This window comes from Solea senegalensis, unplaced genomic scaffold (genome assembly GCF_019176455.1).
Source record: "Solea senegalensis isolate Sse05_10M unplaced genomic scaffold, IFAPA_SoseM_1 scf7180000012646, whole genome shotgun sequence".
NCBI classification, from domain to species: domain Eukaryota; kingdom Metazoa; phylum Chordata; class Actinopteri; order Pleuronectiformes; family Soleidae; genus Solea; species Solea senegalensis.
The window spans coordinates 308,285-328,059 of NW_025320662.1; the positions used below are offsets into that span (position 1 = coordinate 308,285).

Sequence of the window (19,775 nt, forward strand, 5' to 3'; positions counted from 1 at the left end):
TCCCACACCAAAGTCCATAGAGAAAATCAGTGATTTTAGCTCGTGGGGACACAGGAGCTGCTGGTCTACTGCTGCCTCGTGTGGTCACTTTGTGTCACTGAGGTTAATCTGAATGAAGGTATTCAAAAGCCGAATTGACGAAATAGGTCATTTCAACTTAGTGATGGAGGCAACAGTGGATCAACAACTCCTGTGCGCTGTGATGTTAAAATCACTGATTTTTCTCTATGGACTTTGGTGTGGGAGAGTGAGTGGTTTACAAACTTCACTTTCCTTTTGGGAAAATCTGTCTAACAGTGAGATAAAGACGTTAACATCTAGATATCGTAGAATTGAACTGATGAAGATTTCATAACTCCACACTCCAAAAACATGCATCATTATCCCCTCAACGTGGCTCTGTATCTTCAAAACTGTGACCTTGCTGCGACTGAGCCTCACTTGTGTTTCACGTCACTGACACAGACACAACATTTCCCACCAAATGAACATCCCAGCGTTTCAGACATTCTCCATGATCTGACGTTTCTCCCACTCTCGCCTCCTCCTCCATTTTGCTGCAGAAAGCATAGGTGAGAGTAATGAGTGTGGACGTCGCTGTGTGGCCTGATAATGTCACAGTGTCTAAGTGGGAAAATGAGAAAGTATTAGTGCTGACGTGTGCGAGGGGCCTCTCTCCACGCCGGCACCCTCTGTCCACTCCAATCCGTGTCCTGCTGCTGCTGTGTGGCAGCGTGGCCACTGTGCCGCTGTCACAGCGCGTGGGCCCGTGGCTGACCTACATACGCCCTCTGTCCCCAAACAGGCAGACGTCTCGCTGTGTCAGCCGCCATGCTCAGACACTCTGCTGAGACAGCTCAAAGCTGCACAAGGTCACACAGATGAGGATTAAATCCCAAACAAAGACCAAAAACATCCTGCAAGCCGCACAAAACTGCGAGTGGACACAGGTTTCAGACAAAAACTGAGGCCTGAACGTCAAACACGAGAACATCATCATCTTGTTTCTGTGGAATATTTAGAGGTTCTCAGTGTTTTCTCAGTATAAAATAATATCCTGTGTCCCCGAATCTTACTGTTACGCAGAGTGAAGAACAACTGATTTTTGTAATAAAATCTACGTCAATATCTACGTACGATATCTACATCACATGTTCACGTCTTTATCTCACTGTCAGACAGACTTTTCCAACATGAAACTGAAGTTTGTAAACCACTCACTCTTCTACACCAAAGTCCATAGAGAAAATCATTGATTTTAGCTGCTGGTCTATTGCTGCCTCGTAAATGAAAATATTTCAAATTCAAAATTCAAAATTCAAAATTCGAAATGACAATAATTAGACATTTGATCAACAACTCCTGTATGCTGTGATGTTAAAATCACTGATGTTCTCTATGGACATAGATAAGAGAAAAATCACTTTCAAATATCCAACAATCTTGATTGTATTCAGGAAAGAGGAAGCAAAGACTTTGATTTTGACCTAAACCCAGCTTTGGTGACACCACAATAAGACCAAGACATTTAGGGACAGAGACAAAGTCATGAGAAGAATCTGAACTGCTGTTGTTTACTTTTTACAACCACAAGTTCAGAAACACAATTTGTGTAAATAATTTACAAAACTGACACATTCTACTGAAGAGCTGAAACTCACAGTGAGATGTAGAAGCTCATTTTCACTTACACTTCTGTTCAAACAACACAGTTGCCCCCTTGGGGCAATTTAATACATTGTCATTACCTCTCTGGCTTGAGGAAGAACCTGGAAGACTTCTTCTACTTCTTTTCCTTTTGGCTGCTCCCTTCAGGGGTCACCACAGCAAATCACCCTCCTCCATCTCACCCTGTTCTCTGTATCCCCCTCTCTCACACCAACTAACTTCATGTCCTCTTTCACTACATCCATAAACCTTCTCTTTTGTCTTCCTCTAGACCGCCTGCCTGGCAATTCCAACCCCAGCATCCTTCTACCAATATACTCACTATCCCTCCTCTGTACATGACCAAACCATCTCATTCTGGCCTCTCTGACCTTATCTCCAAAACATCTAACACAGGGGTGTCAAACATACGGCCCGGGGGCCAGATCCGGCCCGCCAGAGGGTCCAATCCGGCCCACAGGATAAATTTGTTAAAATTTTACACTACGATTACAATCTAAACGTAATGTCAAATACAATATTTTTCTCTTCCAGATACCTGTGACTAAATGTTTGTGCCATTTTAGATCCAGTTTGATGTGTAAATAGTACATTTAGGCACGATATTGTTGAAATTGCACTTATATTTCTCAAGAAATGTCATGTTTTGTAAAAATATCCTTCATTAAATGTAAAACAAAGGAGAAAGAAAGCAAGGAGTTCTTGTTGTTCATAGGTTATTATGCTATTATTTCACTATTTTTACTGGTCCGGCCCACTTGAGATAAAATTGTGCTGTATGTGGCCCCTGAACTAAAATGAGTTTGACACCCCTGATCTAACATGTGCTGTTCCTCTGATTGACTCATTCCTGATCCTATCCATCTTCGTCACTCCCAAAGAGAACCTCAACATCTGCATCTCTGCTACCTCCAGCTCTGCTTCCTGTCTTTTCCTCAGTGCCACTGTCTCTAGACCATACATCATCGCTGGTCTCACCACTGTCTTGTATGTCTTTCCTTTCATTCTGGCTGATATTCTTTTATCACACATTACCTCTGACACTTTTCTCCACCCATTCTAACCAGCTTGAACATGTTTCTTCACCTCTTTTCCACAATCTCCGCTGCTCTGGACTGTTGACCCTAAATACTTAAAATCCTCCACTTTCTTTATCTCCACTCCCTGTAGCCTCATGGTTCCACTTGGGTTCCTCTCATTCTCACACATATATTCTGTCTTGCTGCGACTAACCTTCATTCCTCTCCTTTCTAGAGCATATCTCCACCTCTCAAGCTTTTCCTCCACCTGATCTCTAGTCCATGGAGATTCCTGTCTAACCTCATCTGTCAGTCTGTCCATCACCACCGCTTAAGGAAGAACCTGGAATACTAAATTTTTTTTATCTGTGGTCTATGAGCGAGACCAAACAAGACCAAGACTTTGAGGGACCAAGACCAAGTCAAGACCAAGACCAGTGTCACAGGATGTATATTATCCATTGTCCACAAGAGAAGAACGAGGAGGGGGGCACTCTCGTACTTAGTTACCAGATGTTAGCTTTTACTCTTGTCTCTGTTTTCTCCGTCTCCGCCTCCTCTGTCTCTGTTGCTGGGGAACAACATGGTGTCCAGGCTCAGGTGAGACCTGGTTCCTCCCTCCTTGCTTCTGTGACTCTCTGTCGTCATGGTCTTCCTGTCCTTCACTGTGATGAGATTGGTTGAATGGCTCCCTTTTGTGTTTGCTTTTATCCCTGTTTCCACCACATTCACCACTTGAGTCTGTTGAAGACATGGAATCAGAGTGCTGCCTTACAGAGGAATGATCTTTACTTCCTGGTTTAGTTCTGGTTCCTCCACTGCAGCCTTTGGTCCAAACGTCCTTCATGTGTTTGCCTCTTTGAACCAACTGTGGATTGTTAAAGTCCAGAGCTCCGAGCTTTGTGATCTTCATGACATAGGTGTTGTTGGGTTTGTCCATGATGTTCTGTCTACCATCTTGTGGCTGTGTGGCTCGGTCATTTCCTGCTCTGCGAAGGCCTCGGAACCACATGTCTCGACAAATTCTGCCTCCACCTTCCTCTTTCTTGAATATGAGCTGCTGCTGGACTTTGATCTGCTCCCTGTGCTCCTCCATCTCTGCCTCCTGGTGGATTTGGTCGATTGTTTTAGGACCCTGGTCTCCTCTTCGAGGCACCCAGTTACTCTTCCTGAGGTCCATGAGATCAAGCAGCTTGAAGCGGATTCTGGATGAGGTCTTCCTTTCTTTGATGATCTTGCCAATCTGGTTAAAATACTTATCTACGTGAGACCTGGCCTTTAAATGGTCCAGATCTTTCCCGATGGTGGAGAGCAGCTTACATAGACACTCCAGAGACTCTTCATCGTGTTTCTTTAGTAGTATCTTTACACACTCGTGCATGATGGGCTCTTTCAGCATCTTCAATCGGAAGAGCTCGCCTATAAACTTCACATTTCCCAGTGAGCGGCGACGAGCCTTGTCTCTGGCCTCTTCCAGCTCCTCCTTCAAGTGCTGATGCTTGTCTTCATTTTTGCAAGCTTCCAACACCCTTTGCTTCTTTATCAAGATCTCATCATCACGTTTGTCCTTCTCAAACTCTTTCTGACAGTGGTTAATCAACAGTTTATGGAAGTCTGCATTAACCCCTGATGTCCTAGAAGGGGGGACTTTCAGTTCCATAAGGCAGTGGCACATTTTGGCGTAGGTCACAGAGAAGTGAGGTTCTGAGATTGCTTTTTCAAAGATGAGGTCAATGGCTCCCTTCAACCTCTCCTCTGTGTCAATCATCAGCTCTCTCATCTTTTCAATCAGTTTCTGGAACTTCTGAGGGGTCAACTTGTTGAGGATACAGCGCACACACCTGAACAGCTCCTGGGTCTTGGCCTTTTCATGATCATCTTCTTTGTGAGTGGACTTCTTCACTGCTGGCTTCCATGCACTCTCAGCCTTGTGGAATTTCATGTTATTATTTTCAGACATGATGCTCATGTTTTTCTTAGGTTCCTCACTCTCATCCGGTCCCACTGAGCTGCTCCCAGAATTTGAATATGAGGAAGTAAAATCAGGATTAAATGATGCTTCATTAGCAGGTGGCAGTGGAGTCTTGTTCACCTGGTCCAGGACTACATCAGTCATATTTGTCAGGTTCTGGGGTTTGATCACACTGGCACTGACAAACTGGAGACTTAAGAGGAACTCGCTGTTGTAGCGTTTCCTTTCCATCGTCACGGATGTTTATGGATTTGTGCAGAAAGTTGTTTATAGATAATAAATTGATAGATGAAGATTTGGTAATGGATGACTGACGTGTGTTTGAGGTCAGTCAACTCCAACCTCTTACATGTTCTGCTCCGAAACACAGAACACTCTTAAAGAATCCTTTCATCTGTAGGACAAAGGACAAAAAGACTTCAGTGATGTCACCACTGAACCTCCATGTCACCGTGAGAGTGAGATCCTACATTAGTGACACATGTTGGCTTTTTATGATGAATGCTGATGTCATGCAAACAAGGGTTACATTGTCTCTTCAGCTATTTACAAACTTGTCAGATGTTCTAAACATTCACAAACAGACCAACTGCTAAATAGTGAACTGTTCCATACATCCTTCAAGAGACTGCACCCAAGATAATGAGCTGTTCTAAATATTCACAAATTGACTGCCAAATAGTGAGCTGTTCCATACATCCTCCAAGAGACTGCCTGCAAAATCATGAGCTGTTCTAAATAGTCACAAATCGACTGTCAAATAGTGTGCTGTTTCCTAAATTCTCAAAGAGATTGGCTGAAAAATAATGAGCTGTTATAAATATTCAAACTAACCGACTGTCAAATAGTGAGCTGTTTCCTACATCCTCAAAGAGACTGCCTGCAAAAACATGAGCTGTTCTAAACATTCCCAAACTGACAAATAATTCATTCATTCATTCAGAGTCATTCTAATGCACCAACAGACTACCTGCCAAATAATGAGATATTCTATACATCCTCCATCAGACTGCCTGCCAAATATTGAGCTTTTTTATACATCCACCACCTGACCGACTGCCAAATAATGAGTCATTCTAATGCACCATCAGACTGACTGCCAAATAATGAGCCATTCTGTGGATGCACAACAGACTGACTGTCACCTAATAAGCTATTCTATTCATCCAAGAAGAGACTGCCTGCCAAATAGTGAGCTGGTTCCCTCCAAAAAAGTGAGACTACGTCATATTCAGCACACGCAGACTCACGACAGCAGTAAAAAAGTGAGACTAGGTTATATTCAGCACGCGTAGACTCACGACAGCAGTATAAAAGTGAGACTGCGTCATATTCGGCACACGCAGACTCACGACAGCAGTAAGTAAGTGAGACTACGTCATATTCAGCACACGTAGTGCGACTACGTCACATTCGGCACACGCAGACTCACGACAGCGGTAAAAAGTGAGACTACGTCACATTCGGCACGCGCAGACTCACGACAGCAGTAGAAGATAAACATCAGAGAGCAGGAGGGAGAGAGCAGCTCTGTGCAGATGTAAATCCATCCTGACAACATCATGAAGATGCTGACGACGCCCTGCAGTGACCACACATGTGTGTCTGACCACTCCACTGCGACCGAAAACTGATGAAGACATGAACACATGAACACATGAGGCTCAGTCTACGAACGTCTTTGATCATCACCTCAAAACGATGAATGTTTTTCATTTCTGCATCATGTTTCGGGGAGATAACTTTCATGAGAACACATCCTGGCAGTGTTTGAAAGCTTTCTTGTTTGGATATAATTACAGAACAACATGATCAGGTCCATATCTCACTCATTATGGAGGCTTTAGGCAAATGAGAAGATAAAAAACACTTTAAACTCCCACACCCTAAACATTCAAATACACTGAGGCGTCTGATTTAAATGTTTCACGCTCGAAATCAGCTGAAAAAAGACTTTGATGACAAACAGTCAACACACACACACACACACACACACTGTAACAAATGTCCTGTAGAATTTACAGTAAAGAACAGGCAAAAAAGTTGCCAATAAAGTGCTGTAAAAGTGTTGTTAATTACTGTAAAAATTATTACAACATATTACTGGATACATTTTACAGGTTTTTGCCGTATATAAAACACAACAATGTATTGTTTTATATAATAAACAACCATTTATTGTATTTTAATTTACAATATTATCTTGTATCCCATTCAAATTACATGAGTTACCTGCCAACTATTTTTGCCACTAAATAGCTGTTACTTGTTCATAATTCATTATTTTATTGTAATTTCTTGTAATTGTAATTATTTTTTAGCTATTATTAATAATAAAACAAGAGTCAGTGCTGCAACAATACAAAACATTTATTAACACTCAATACCCAATGTGTATATTTTCAAACTCACACAGACATGAACAAACTCACATAAACATACACCAGACTGCACAAGACTTGCAGCCACACAGTGTAACTTTGAATTAACTACTGTAATTTGCAGCAACAAAGTCCAATGTGTAAAAAATAACCACATCTTGGAACCATTGTTTTTTGTTTTTTTCATACAAAACAGTGTGCCATTATTGTTTCTTTTGCAAACAGGCTCAAAGCCATTCAAAGTCCATTAACCTTTTTAGAAGTGCAGAGACATGAAGGTTGACACTGCTGTTCCTCTTCTCGTGCACCTTCCCACTTCTTGGACTGATCCACTTTGTGGCCTTTGTGCCAGAGGTTGGGTTGATCCCCAGGAAGCATCTGAAGTCACAAAATCAGGAAAAAGACACTTAATGAAATACATTGTTTACCAAAGACAAAACCCATCAAGTTGCGGTTTTTCATCATTTTTTGAAATATTCAAGGATATTTTATTGTCACATGCAGAGAGTATAGTAGATTAGTACATGCAGTGAAGGGTAGCGCTGTGTGTGTGTGTGTGTGAGTGAGTGAGTGCGCTCAGCCGAGGGGCGGCGCATGAGCGAGCCCGCAGAGCGGAAGACGGGTGTGTTATTGTTTACATGTGTGCCGGTGAACGAAGGTGGAGACGGTGACCGGAGCGGATAGAGAGAATTGGATGTTACCGTGCAATCAGCTAATAAAGCCGGATTCTCTTCAACAAACAAACGGCCTGTCATTTGTGTGCCACCAAGTAACAACTGTGGAGTAAAAAGTCTCGGGAGTTAACCCCGGAAAAGAACGCTACCTCCCGGCCCTGGAGAATATAGATCTCCCCTGCGTTCCCCGACCACCGTCATCAAAAGCTGCGCAGGCTAGGCTAGTGACGAGTTTAAGACGAGACCCAGACTCTATCAGCGGTAGTGATTGGGTCTCGTCTTTCACTTGTCACCCAACGGTGCGTAGCATTACAGCCTCTGAACCAGCCCATAGACAACGCAGCGGCTACCGGAAGAAAAAAAAAATCGAAATAGCAGAACAGATTGACTGCATTTTCGCGGTGACATGACACACAAATTGTAGGGGCCAAAATACATATTTGGTCTGTTTGTTTATTGTCTATTTGAAAGGTCACTCATACTGTTTTTTGGTCATGTCACTTCCGTTTTTGATTGACACATGGGTGTGGTTTAATCTATACACCTGGGCACTCGGATCGGCGGTGGGTAAGAGAGAAAGGGGGTTAGTGGCGTTCCTGATTTATATTTTCTGTTTACCGTCAAATCGTCAAATAACCAAGAATAAATCGTCAAACAAGAAACATCACTGGACTTGGATTCATTTGAATGACGCGTAACTGCCTGGAGCCCACCTAAGCCTCTTAGCGACCTTTTATAGGAAAACTGTCGCTACAATTAGTAAACAGAAAATTCAATCCATAAAACACCACGGCATGGACGGAATTCAACGTTGCTCTTACCGCTTGGATCTCGATGTTTTGCACTGAACGAACTATGCAACACATTGGACTCTTTTCCGCGGATGCCTTGGATCAGAGACATAAGTGACAGCAGCGCATCACAGCCATCGGAAACGGTATGTTGGTTGATCCTCCTGTGTATTTGTTTGAAGTTGAACACAGTTTGGAGAGGCTGCCGTTTTGTCCATTGGGGACTGTTTGTTTGGGCTTGTGTTGCGCGTGCTTCGTTTGTCGCGATCGGCAATTGTTTGGGCTGATTTGACTGTGTGGTGAGCAGTGGCCGCCGTGCTGTGCTGTTGTGTTGAAAATCGCATTGTGGCTGTTGCTCAGTGCTTTGGTGAATTGTGCACGTTGAAAGTTCACATAATGAGTGACTCAAATGAAATGGAAAATACGGAGAAGAGAACGGTCAAGCTTACAGCCAAAGCGCTGGCTTGCAAAATGGAAACTCTTCAAAAGCAACGTCAATCTAATGTGACAAAAATGAAAGCACTCTCACGCGAAATTAAAGAGCTCATGAAAAATGATGAAAATGCAAAGAAAGTGCAATTCAAACTGAATGAACTCAAACAACTGGATGAAAATGCAAAGGCAGCACATGAGTCAGTGATTGTTTTATTTCCCAAAGAGGAAAAAGTAACACAAAATGAGTGGTTTGGACGCATAATAAAACATAACACAGACTTCACTGATGATGTAAAAACATGGCTCTCTGAGACTGAAAGACACTTTCAGCAAGCAAGAAATGTGACTGCAGATGTGTTTGCTGCACAATCAGTCAACTCTCCCATTCCACCTGAAGAAGAGGCACCTGTTGCACCTGTTGAATTAAAGGAAGATATACCACACTCTGATGTTCCAACTGCCATTCCTTCTCAACAGAATAAAGCAATATCTGACATGCAGGATGGAATTAAACCAAGTGACAGTGTGTCAAATGTTACCAACAGGAGTCACAAATCACATTCTTCATGCTCAAGATTTTCCACCACCTCATCTGCATGCATCAAGGCTGAGGCTGAAATGGCTGCTCTTATTGTAAAACAACAAATGCTAAAAGATAAACATGCCATAGAAGCACAAGAGGAGCAGCTAAGGAGGAAAAAAGAGCAACTGGAGCTGGATGGAAACCTTGCTGCTACAATGGCAAAAATGAAGATTCTTGGAGCCTCAAGTAGATCTGGTGTGTGCAGCCACAGATCAAGAGTGTCGGATGGTATGAACTCGTATATGGAGAAAAAACAACATGAAAAGAAAACACAAATGACTGCCACTGCTGACGGAGACAGTACTCAAACCCAATCTCTCCCCACAGTGCCAGTGACAGTTCAGTCAAATACATTAACTATGGATGCACATGTTACAATACCAGCCACATTGCCTGCTCCTAACAATGGTGAACAGAGCAACATGCTTAGCATCATGGAAAAGCAAAATGACATCACTGCATTAATGGTCCAACAACAGTCTCTCTCTTTAATGCCCAAGAAGGAGATTTGTCGTTTTTATGGTGACCCACTTCAATTTCAAACATTCATAAAATCCTTTGAACACAACATTGAAAGCAAGAACCCAAACCCCACAGATTGTCTTTATTATCTGGAACAATATACAGAAGCACAACCAAGAGAAATGGTGAGGAGCTGCCTTCATATGACAGCAGACAGAGGATTCAGGAAGGCAAAATCTTTACTGCAGGAGCACTTTGGCAACGAGCATAAAATTGCTACAGCCTACATGGAGAAGGCTCTTTCATGGGCGTCAATTAAACCAGATGACACAAAAACACTACAAGCATACACTCTGTTTCTAAGAGGATGTTGCAATGCCATGGAAGATCTCAACAACATGCAAGAGCTCAACATGTCAGCTAACCTGCTAATTATAATTAAGAAGCTGCCATATCGACTGAGGGATAAATGGAGATCTGTGGCATGTGATTTTCAGGAAAGGTACAAACAAAGGGCTACCTTCAGGGATCTGGTCAATTACCTTGAAAAACAGGTGAGGATTGCAACTGATCCAGTATTTGGAGACATCAGAGACACTCCAACACCAAGCAAGGATGGAAGAAGTTTTATGTCAAAACCACCTCATCCAAGAATCAAAGGAAGTACATTTGCAACCACTGTGACAGTTGCACATGAGAAAAATGGAAATGGACCGAGGAAAATGGAGAGTTGGCCGGCTGTAAAAAGGTGTTTGTTCTGTGGAGGTGGACATGCTTTGGAGGTGTGTTTCCTATTGGAAAAGAAAGCACATCATGAGAAAATCACTTTCCTTAAAGAAAATGGAGCCTGCTTTGGTTGTTTGCAGATAGGACACATGAGCAAGGACTGCAGGAAGCGACTCAGCTGCAACATATGCAATTTGAAGCATCCTCAGATGCTGCATATCCACCAAAGGAGATTTGAAATGGACAAACATCAAGCTCAAACAAAAGAAGAAGCTGACATCAGAGCCATAGCCTCGGTACAGACAAGTGGTCTTACTGGGGCCGGTGAAGACAATTGCAAACTCTCAATAGTGCCTGTGAAAGTAAAGGCCAAGAAGGGGAACACAACAGTGCATACATATGCATTCCTTGACCCGGGAAGCACTGCGTCATTTTGCACATTGGGGCTAATGACTAAGCTAAATCTCCAGGGAAGAAAATCTAATATTCTTCTGAGAACAATGGGTCAAAAGAAGGTCGTTGAAACCAGCATTGTTTCAGGCCTAGAGGTTACAGGACTTCATGGCACTGATTTCTGTGATCTCCCATGTGTGTACACTCAGAAGACCATGCCTGTGCATAAAGGAAACATCCCACATCAAAATGACATCAATCAGTGGCATCATTTGAAGAATATTCACTTACCTGAACTGGACTGTGAGATTGAGTTGTTGATTGGCTCCGATGTACCAAAGGCTCTGGAACCACTTCAAGTCATCCGGAGTGTGGGAGATGGACCGTATGCCATCGAAACAATGCTCGGCTGGACAGTTAACGGACCTCTGGGAGGAAAAGATGATTATGCTCAGGAGCAGTCAGAGATCAGGGTTAACAGGATATCAGTTGTTGCACTTGATGAGCAGTGGGAGCAGCAGTTCAAGATTGACTTTCCTGAGTGTGTCAAAGATGACCAAGAGCCTTCAAAAGAAGATCAGCAGTTCTTGGATTTGGTATCAACATCTGCAAAGCTAGTTAATGGACATTACTGCTTTGGTTTACCATTGAAGGACAGGGAAATCTGCTTGCCTGACAATAAAAACTGCGCTGAACAGAGGGCACTAAACTTAAAAAGGCGTTTCCAGAGAGCTCCAACAACCAACTTCATCCATTACTTCTCATCCTGGAATCAGTTGAAAAGGGCAGTAGCATGGATGCTCCGAATTAAAGGACTGCTTCTGCAACGAATCAGGAAGAGGAAAACAGCAAGTGGTGTTCTCTCGTTGCAAGGAAATCTTGACACCCATGAAATCCGTCTCACAATCGGTGAATTGGAGAACGCAGAGATTGAGATAATCCGCTTCTGCCAAAAGAAGAGATTTGGAGATGAAATCTCAAATCTGAAAAAAGGAATGAATGTTAAAAGGACAAGCCACATTCATAAACTCAACCCCATTCTGGACAAAGATGTGTTAAGAGTTGGTGGTCGCCTAAGCAGAGCAGCAATGCCAGAAGAAATGAAACATCCTGTCATTCTGGCCAAAGACTTTCACATTGCTGACCTCATTCTACGACATATTCATGGAGAGGTGGGACATGGTGGTCGCAACCATATGTTATCCAGACTGCGTCAGAAATATTGGATTCCTGGTGCCACAGTATTGATCAGGAAAAGCCTGTCTAAATGTGTTGTTTGTCGGCGTATAACTGCTACTCCTGGACAACAGCATATGGCTGATCTACCCCTGGATAGAGTCTCTCCAGATGAACCACCATTCACAAACGTTGGAGTCGATTACTTTGGACCCTTTGGAGTGAAGCGTGGCAGAAGTGTCGTGAAGCGATATGGTGTTATTTTCACCTGTTTGGCTACAAGAGCAATTCACCTTGAAATGGCCTCATCGCTTGACACAGACTCTTTCATCCATGCCCTTCGGCGCTTCATAGCCAGACGAGGCCAAGTAAAAGAACTACGATCAGACAATGGAACCAATTTTGTGGGAGCACAGCGCGAGTTGAAGGAAGCTATTGAAGGATGGAATCAAGGTCAGATCCATAACATACTGCTTCAAAGGGGAATAAACTGGATATTCAATCCCCCTGCTGGCTCACACCATGGAGGTGTGTGGGAAAGATTAATCAGATCAGTGCGGAAGGTTCTCAACTCAACACTAAATGTGCAAAGTCTAGATGAGGAGGGACTCCACACAGTCCTATGTGAAGCTGAAGCTATTCTCAACAGTCGTCCAATCACAAAGGCTTCTACAGATCCCAACGACCTTGAAGCACTCACACCAAATCACCTTCTGCTTCTCAAAACTACGCCATCCCTGCCACCAGGACAGTTTCAGAAGGAAGACCTATATGCTCGCCGCAGATGGAGGCAAGTTCAATATATGTCTGACTTATTTTGGAAAAGGTGGATTAAGGAATATCTTCCCCAACTACAAGAACGACAGAAATGGTCCAACATAAGACGCAACTTCACACCAGGAGACATCGTCGTCATTGTGGATGATTCTGCGCCTCGCAACTCCTGGTTGACTGGAAGGATTGTGGAGACCATTATGGACAAAAAGGGACTTGTACGTCAGCTTCGGATCAAGTCAAAGACCGGATTTCTGACCAGGCCCATCAACAAAGTCTGCCTACTATTGGAGGCAGAGGATCATTGACTGACCCAAACTGACTTTTGACCCCTTGACTTTGTTCCTGAACACTTGACTTTGACTAATCACTCTTTCCTTAGAGAACGTATATTGGATTACAAATAATGAAGAAAGAAGATCAAGAAAATATATTTATATACTATGTTGATTATGTCGAAATTGTAATTATTATTTGAAACATAATAATTAGGGGCCGGAATTGTAGGGGCCAAAATACATATTTGGTCTGTTTGTTTATTGTCTATTTGAAAGGTCACTCATACTGTTTTTTGGTCATGTCACTTCCGTTTTTGATTGACACATGGGTGTGGTTTAATCTATACACCTGGGCACTCGGATCGGCGGTGGGGAAGAGAGAAAGGGGGTTAGTGGCGTTCCTGATTTATATTTTCTGTTTACCGTCAAATCGTCAAATAACCAAGAATAAATCGTCAAACAAGAAACATCACTGGACTTGGATTCATTTGAATGACGCGTAACTGCCTGGAGCCCACCTAAGCCTCTTAGCGACCTTTTATAGGAAAACTGTCGCTACACAAATATTTAAGACCCATGCCATCTGAATTTAAGACAATTTAATACTTTGTAATGCCTCATTTTTAGGAAAATTGATTTACGACTTTTTAAGGACCTGCGGCCACCCTGAGTTCATGGACGATTCATGGACGATAGGAAGTTTGTGGCCGATATTACTGTGAAAAAAAAAATTTTGTGCACATAAGACACTGCTCCAAAACCTACTGCACTGAAACATCTGATGTATTCTTGGTCTGAAAGTAGTTACAGAAGTGAACCAGACGAAGCAGTCGTCGCAAGTCGTTTTAATGAACTGAACGAGTGGAACGAGTGGTGGAGTGGCTCAGTGGTTAAGACCCTACCTTGTGTACCAAAGACATCATGGTCGCAAGTTCGATTCCACCCCCTGGCTAATTGTACTTGATTCCATTGTAAGTCGCTTTGGATAAAAGCGTCTGCTAAATGACATGTAATGTAACGAGGAGAACTAGTTCGCGACAAAGAATCGTAATAATAATTCCCATAATACTAAATTGTACCACACAAATCTTCATAATACAATCCAGCAGTTACAACACTCTAGTGTATCTTGGTGTTCTGTTCTTCTTGCTGGTTAACATCTTCAAAAAACAGTGCAGTTTTGAGTCCCACAACCCGTATATTCCAACTAAGGCGAATAAAATGATGCCAAATGCTGTTAGTCACACAAATAAATAAGGAAACATTATTCTTACCAAAATGTTGTTTTTGCAGCTTTCTCTCCTCACCTCACTTCAAGGTTGATTCGATCCTGTCGGCGACACACGTAACTTTCACACACCGAGTTTAGGCAATGTACAGTAGCACCTAACTACCTTAGCTAGCGGCATGTTAGCCTAACATTTTAGCCTTCCATTAAACTGCAGAGCCTGGGATTACACTTGTTTGAAAAATATTCTTGAGCTAACTTTATTTTTAGTTGTGCAAACTAGGCTGACACACGATTAAATCATATTGCATGTTATTACTTGAATCACATTTTGAAGAGAAACTAGCAAGGTTTGTTTCCAGCCATGATATGCCAGGTGAAAGGCATAGCCTCAAAAAAGGTTACTAAAGTCATATTGTTAAAAACTAAAATAATTACTGTTTAATTCGGGTAAAATGTAACATAACCATGCATACAATCTTGCCTAGTTTCTCTTTAATAGTTTAGACTAATAACATAATACTTACTCTTTATTGAGTGGATGAATGCTGGGTTCTCTCTCCTCCTCCCGCCATCAAATGCCTATCCTCTTGCAAACCGCCAATATTAGCCTAACAGTGTTTAACTGTAAATGTATCATTTACAGTCAGAACCAAGTGAAAACATAACCATGCTGTAATTTTAAAATGTGTTACAGCTTTAAATTACTGTAATTATTTTTTACCCATAATACATTGCAATTTACAGTTACACCTTGTAAAAGGATAGGACAACAAGCTTCTGTAATTTTTTACTGTAGAAATTACAGAAATTTGTTACAGTGCACACACAGGACCAAAAATGGAATGTGAAGACATTTTGGTTGGTCCTTAAAGGACTTTTTGGGCGTTCAGACCTGGATTTAGGATTAGGGTCTAGTGAATGTATTGTGTCCTCACTGTGACTGAAGCACAAACCTGTGTGAGTGAGTGAGCGAGTGAGTGAATGAATCACATTATGACTGTGAATAAAAACAGTGTTTTTTTTTTTTAGGTTATTGTCGTGAGAAAACGGATTCTTCTGAAACCAGAGAAAATACACAATTATGCCTTTTGTCTTCTTCTTCTTATAATAATTTCCAGTAGGCTGTACACTCAGAGGTGCAATGCTGCCCCCCACAGTTCAAACATGGTATGTGCCAGTGTGAACAATCAAACGTGCCAAAGTTAAAAAAAGAGTGGCAACAGAATTTCACCAAAATATGAAAAAAGAATCTCTATCACTTTTTGTTTTTGCTAAAACTAACTTTCTTTTTTAAACAAATCTAAACTCAGGAGTAATAGCACAAGGAGGTTTTCTAGTTATTTCTCTCATTTCTTGGCAGCTGCTACATGCACAAAAACTCTTAAGTTTGTCAAAAAGATGAATAAATCATACGTTACATTGAACTTTTTCTTCTGCTATTTAATATTTTTGCAATATTTTTCCCTCAAAACAGTGAATGAAGACTGATGAGTGGAGTCTTTGTCGTGTTTCTTTGTTATCGTTTCAGGAATATGCAGAACAGGATTAACACGTTTTAAATCAGCTTCTTAACAAAGCCTTCACTTTTCAGGAGAACATGAATAAATTAAACAGCTTCTTCTTCTTCTTCTCAAACAGAAGCTTCTCCATGTAATCACATGTGATCGTGTTTACGTTCGTCACTCCCACTGTTCTTTCATTTCCGACGCTCCCTCTGGAATCTCTTCCTAATCCATACGTTAACGTTTCAGCCTCTTCCCCTCTTTATGTTCTTCTTCTCCTCCGGTGAGGAGACGTGGTATCAGACGTGGTGTCAGGTTCGTCTGCAGGAGAGAGATAAGTGTGTTTCCCTCCTCTTCCACATTAACGCACTTTAACGATGCCTCGGTGGAGGAGGACGAGGAGCGCGGACGTGAGGAAGGTTTGAGAGGAGGAAGTGTCGTGTGAGAGCTCACAGCTTTCACTCACTGAGAGAGAAAACAAACAAACTGTGAACATGTTCCTCCTCGTCGTCCTTCACACCTTCGGCCTGCAGCTGCCACGTTAGCGCTGATGCCGAGTGCGATGTTTTCCAGAGGTGTCGCACTGACAAGTTTGTAACGTGTAAACTCGTGTCCTGCAGTGACTCCTGACCCCGACGTCTCCATCCGTCCATCTGAGGACACTGCTTTTTTTTTCTTCACATCCTGGAGGCGTGTGAAGTAAAAAGACCAGTCCGTCTCTGCAGTTTAGTGTCCCTGTCTCCACCAAATGAACAAGAAAAGTTTTGGTCTCCAAAGGGAAATCATTACAAGTCGGAAATTGGGAGTGACGTCACCTCAGAGTTGATTAGGTTACAAAGAGACGTCGGAAAACGTATCCCGGGTGAGACAATTGTTAGCTTAACCAGTCAATAATAATGCTAGAAGTGTACGAACAAACGAAAACAGAAGATACAAAAACAGAGGGACCAGTGATCCTCAGTGCTGTTCTCTGGTGAAAGTCGATTCACGTTGCGCAGGAATGATGGGCGCCAACGACGTAGGAGACATCAGGGAGAGCGCTATGCATCAGCCAGACGAGCCTTTGGTGGTGGTGACACAGTGTGGGCAGGTGTGTCTCGTCAATACAGGACTGCCCTACACTTTGTGAATGGTACAGGGACAAACCCGTACTACCTGAATAACATCATTAATCCAGTCATTGTGCTCGGCATGAACAACACAGGCCTAATTTCATCTTCATGGACGACAACGCTCCAGCTCATCGAGGTCGCATCATTAGGGAACGGCTGCTGGAGACTGGGGGACCTCAAATGGAGTGGCCTGCACTTTCTCCAGACCTGAATCCCATAGAAAACCTATGGGATCATCTGAGTCGCCGTGTAGAGGCTCGTAACTCTGTACCCCAGAACCTCAATGACCTGAGGGCCGCCCTTCAAGAAGAGTGGGATGCCATGTCTCTGCAGACAATAAGTCGTAGTGTGAACAGCATGAGATGTCATTGTCAAGCTGTAATTGATGCTCTAGGCCAAACGGCAAGTTATTGAGACGTTGCCATATTTTGTTGTGGTACACCCACCACTGTTCACCAATCACCATTGCCTGCAAAAAAAGAATATATATATATATAATATAAAGCTTATAAAAATAAACGAACGGATATTCTAAGAAAATGTAAGAAAGATGATCAAGCAAATTGTTGGAAACCAATAAAATCAACATAAAGAGCACTTGGAATATTTAAAATTCAATTATTAGAAGACAAAAAACAAATGCTGGCTTTCCTAGTGAATTCTTTGAAAATGGTGAACTAATTAAAGACCGTAATGAAGTAGAGGCAGGCTTCAACAGTTTTTTTGTAAATGTCGGGCCTAAGCTAGCTGATGAGATAATGTGTCTCACATTTTTTTGAAGAAAGAAACCCAGCTACCATTTTTTTGAGAGATACCGATAAAACAGAAATAATTGACATTGTGAGTAATTTTAAGAATAAAACATCAAGGGATTGTGATGACATTGATATATTCTTAATTAAACAAGTAATTGTAGCTATTGCAGATCCCATAGTACATCTGTAACCTGTCATTGAAACTGGGCTCCTTTCCCAATAAAATGAAAATAGCAAAAGTCGTTCCTATATTTAAAGCCGGTGAGCGGTATGTAAGTATGAGATCCTAAGTGATAGTCAATATGGTTTTAGACCAAATCGATCTACATCTTTGGCTCTAATTGACCTTGTGGAAGAACTATACCAGTATTGATGATAAGATAATCAATATTGGGACCAACATTATTTATAATGTATATAAATGATATTATAAACACCTCTAAAGTCCTGAAATTTGTCATTTTTGTAGATGACACAAATATTTTTTGTGAAGGAGAGAACCTCTGACAGCATATCTGTTAATGGGGTGAGGCAGTGGAATAATTTACCTGAAACGATCAAAGCAAGTAAACACATTTTCAATCAATTCAAAAGACAGACAAAATTCTCACATTAGAAAATTATAACACATGGGGTGGATGTGGCTGCAATGTCTCATTTTCACTGTCTCAGAAGTTGTATTTTATTGTTTAGCTAAAGTCCGCATTTTTTTGTATTTCAAATATTTTCTTGTAGTGTTTTTTATGAGTAAATATTGTTGTTGTTATTTTATTTCCAAAACTAATTACCTCCAATGAAACATATCTCTCATTTTGAGAAATGATGATGCTTTGATATAGTAAACAGCAGCCGGTGAGAAAATATGAACATATAAAAGGGGAAGGTAAATATAAGTTAGCTTCTTCCTTCTCCTTTTTGAACATGTAGGGAGCTTTCATTTATCTAATTCATTTATTTTCTATGAGCAATTTCATGTGAAAAATGCTTTATCTGTGATTCTCATGTTCAAAATAAATTTCATTTCATTCATTTCCTTTCATTCATGCTTCTTTAAATGCCCTAATTTCATGATATAATTTTACTGTAGCGTGAACTTTTTATGTTTTTTCCATACATTTCACCTAACTTTTTGTGAGTAGTATATGTGTGTATGTATGTTGAAAGTGCAGTGGCTGTACCACCTGATGGGCGCGCTGCAGCCTCCTTAGCTCCCCGACTTTCTCCCTCGCTCACAAATTGTTGCCGACAAAAAGGCAAAACTGCGACAAACTTATGCAACAAAAGGAAGTATTTATTTATTTGAGGATATGCATTTCCAGTACAAATGAAGAGACCAACAAAACCTTTGTTCTGTTTCTCCACAGAAAACAAACAGGTTTTCAATCATCAGAATTAAAAAGACAATAGTTTTTTTTACCATTTGATAGCTTTTTTTTAATTTTCACATACGCAGAGATGTTAAAAGTTAAAACCTGTCAGGAAAAAAAGGCTCCACGATTTCACTCTGAAATCCTTATAAAAAAGAAGTTAACATTCAAAAACACTGCAGTACGTTTTTTTATTGAAGAACAAAAGAACATGCAACAAATAAAACATCTCATGTTTTACAAATTGTTTGTGTATTTTCCTCTTCGTGTCTTTTTTTCTTTTTTATATCCAAAAAACTTCAAAAGCATCATCACATGAAGCTTCTGTAATATTTGACAGGCAACGTTTTTTTCTAAAAGAAGAGGGGGCGGGGAAGGAAAGGGGGCGTGTCCTCATGTTTGCCTTAAAGAAGAAGAAGACAGGGCGGTGGGTTGGAGTCTGCTCAGCCCCGCCTCCACTGTAACACTGAGCAGGT

At 41.6% G+C, this 19,775-nt stretch overlaps 2 protein-coding genes across 2 annotated transcripts; one reads left to right on the forward strand and one right to left on the reverse strand.

The window, feature by feature from the left end:
- Positions 1 to 3,210: 3,210 nt before the first annotated feature.
- Positions 3,211 to 4,890, reverse strand: LOC122759926 (eukaryotic translation initiation factor 4 gamma 1-like). Its single transcript, XM_044014935.1, has one exon. It carries the CDS (start codon positions 4,888 to 4,890, stop codon positions 3,211 to 3,213), a length of 1,680 nt encoding a protein of 559 aa, XP_043870870.1.
- A 3,246-nt stretch (positions 4,891 to 8,136) lies between these two features.
- On the forward strand, positions 8,137 to 17,591 carry LOC122759927. Its single transcript, XM_044014936.1, has 2 exons — positions 8,137 to 11,067; positions 17,364 to 17,591. Exons 1-2 carry the CDS (start codon positions 8,902 to 8,904, stop codon positions 17,589 to 17,591), a joined length of 2,394 nt encoding a protein of 797 aa, XP_043870871.1. The 5' UTR covers positions 8,137 to 8,901.
- The last annotated feature ends 2,184 nt before the right edge of the window (positions 17,592 to 19,775 follow it).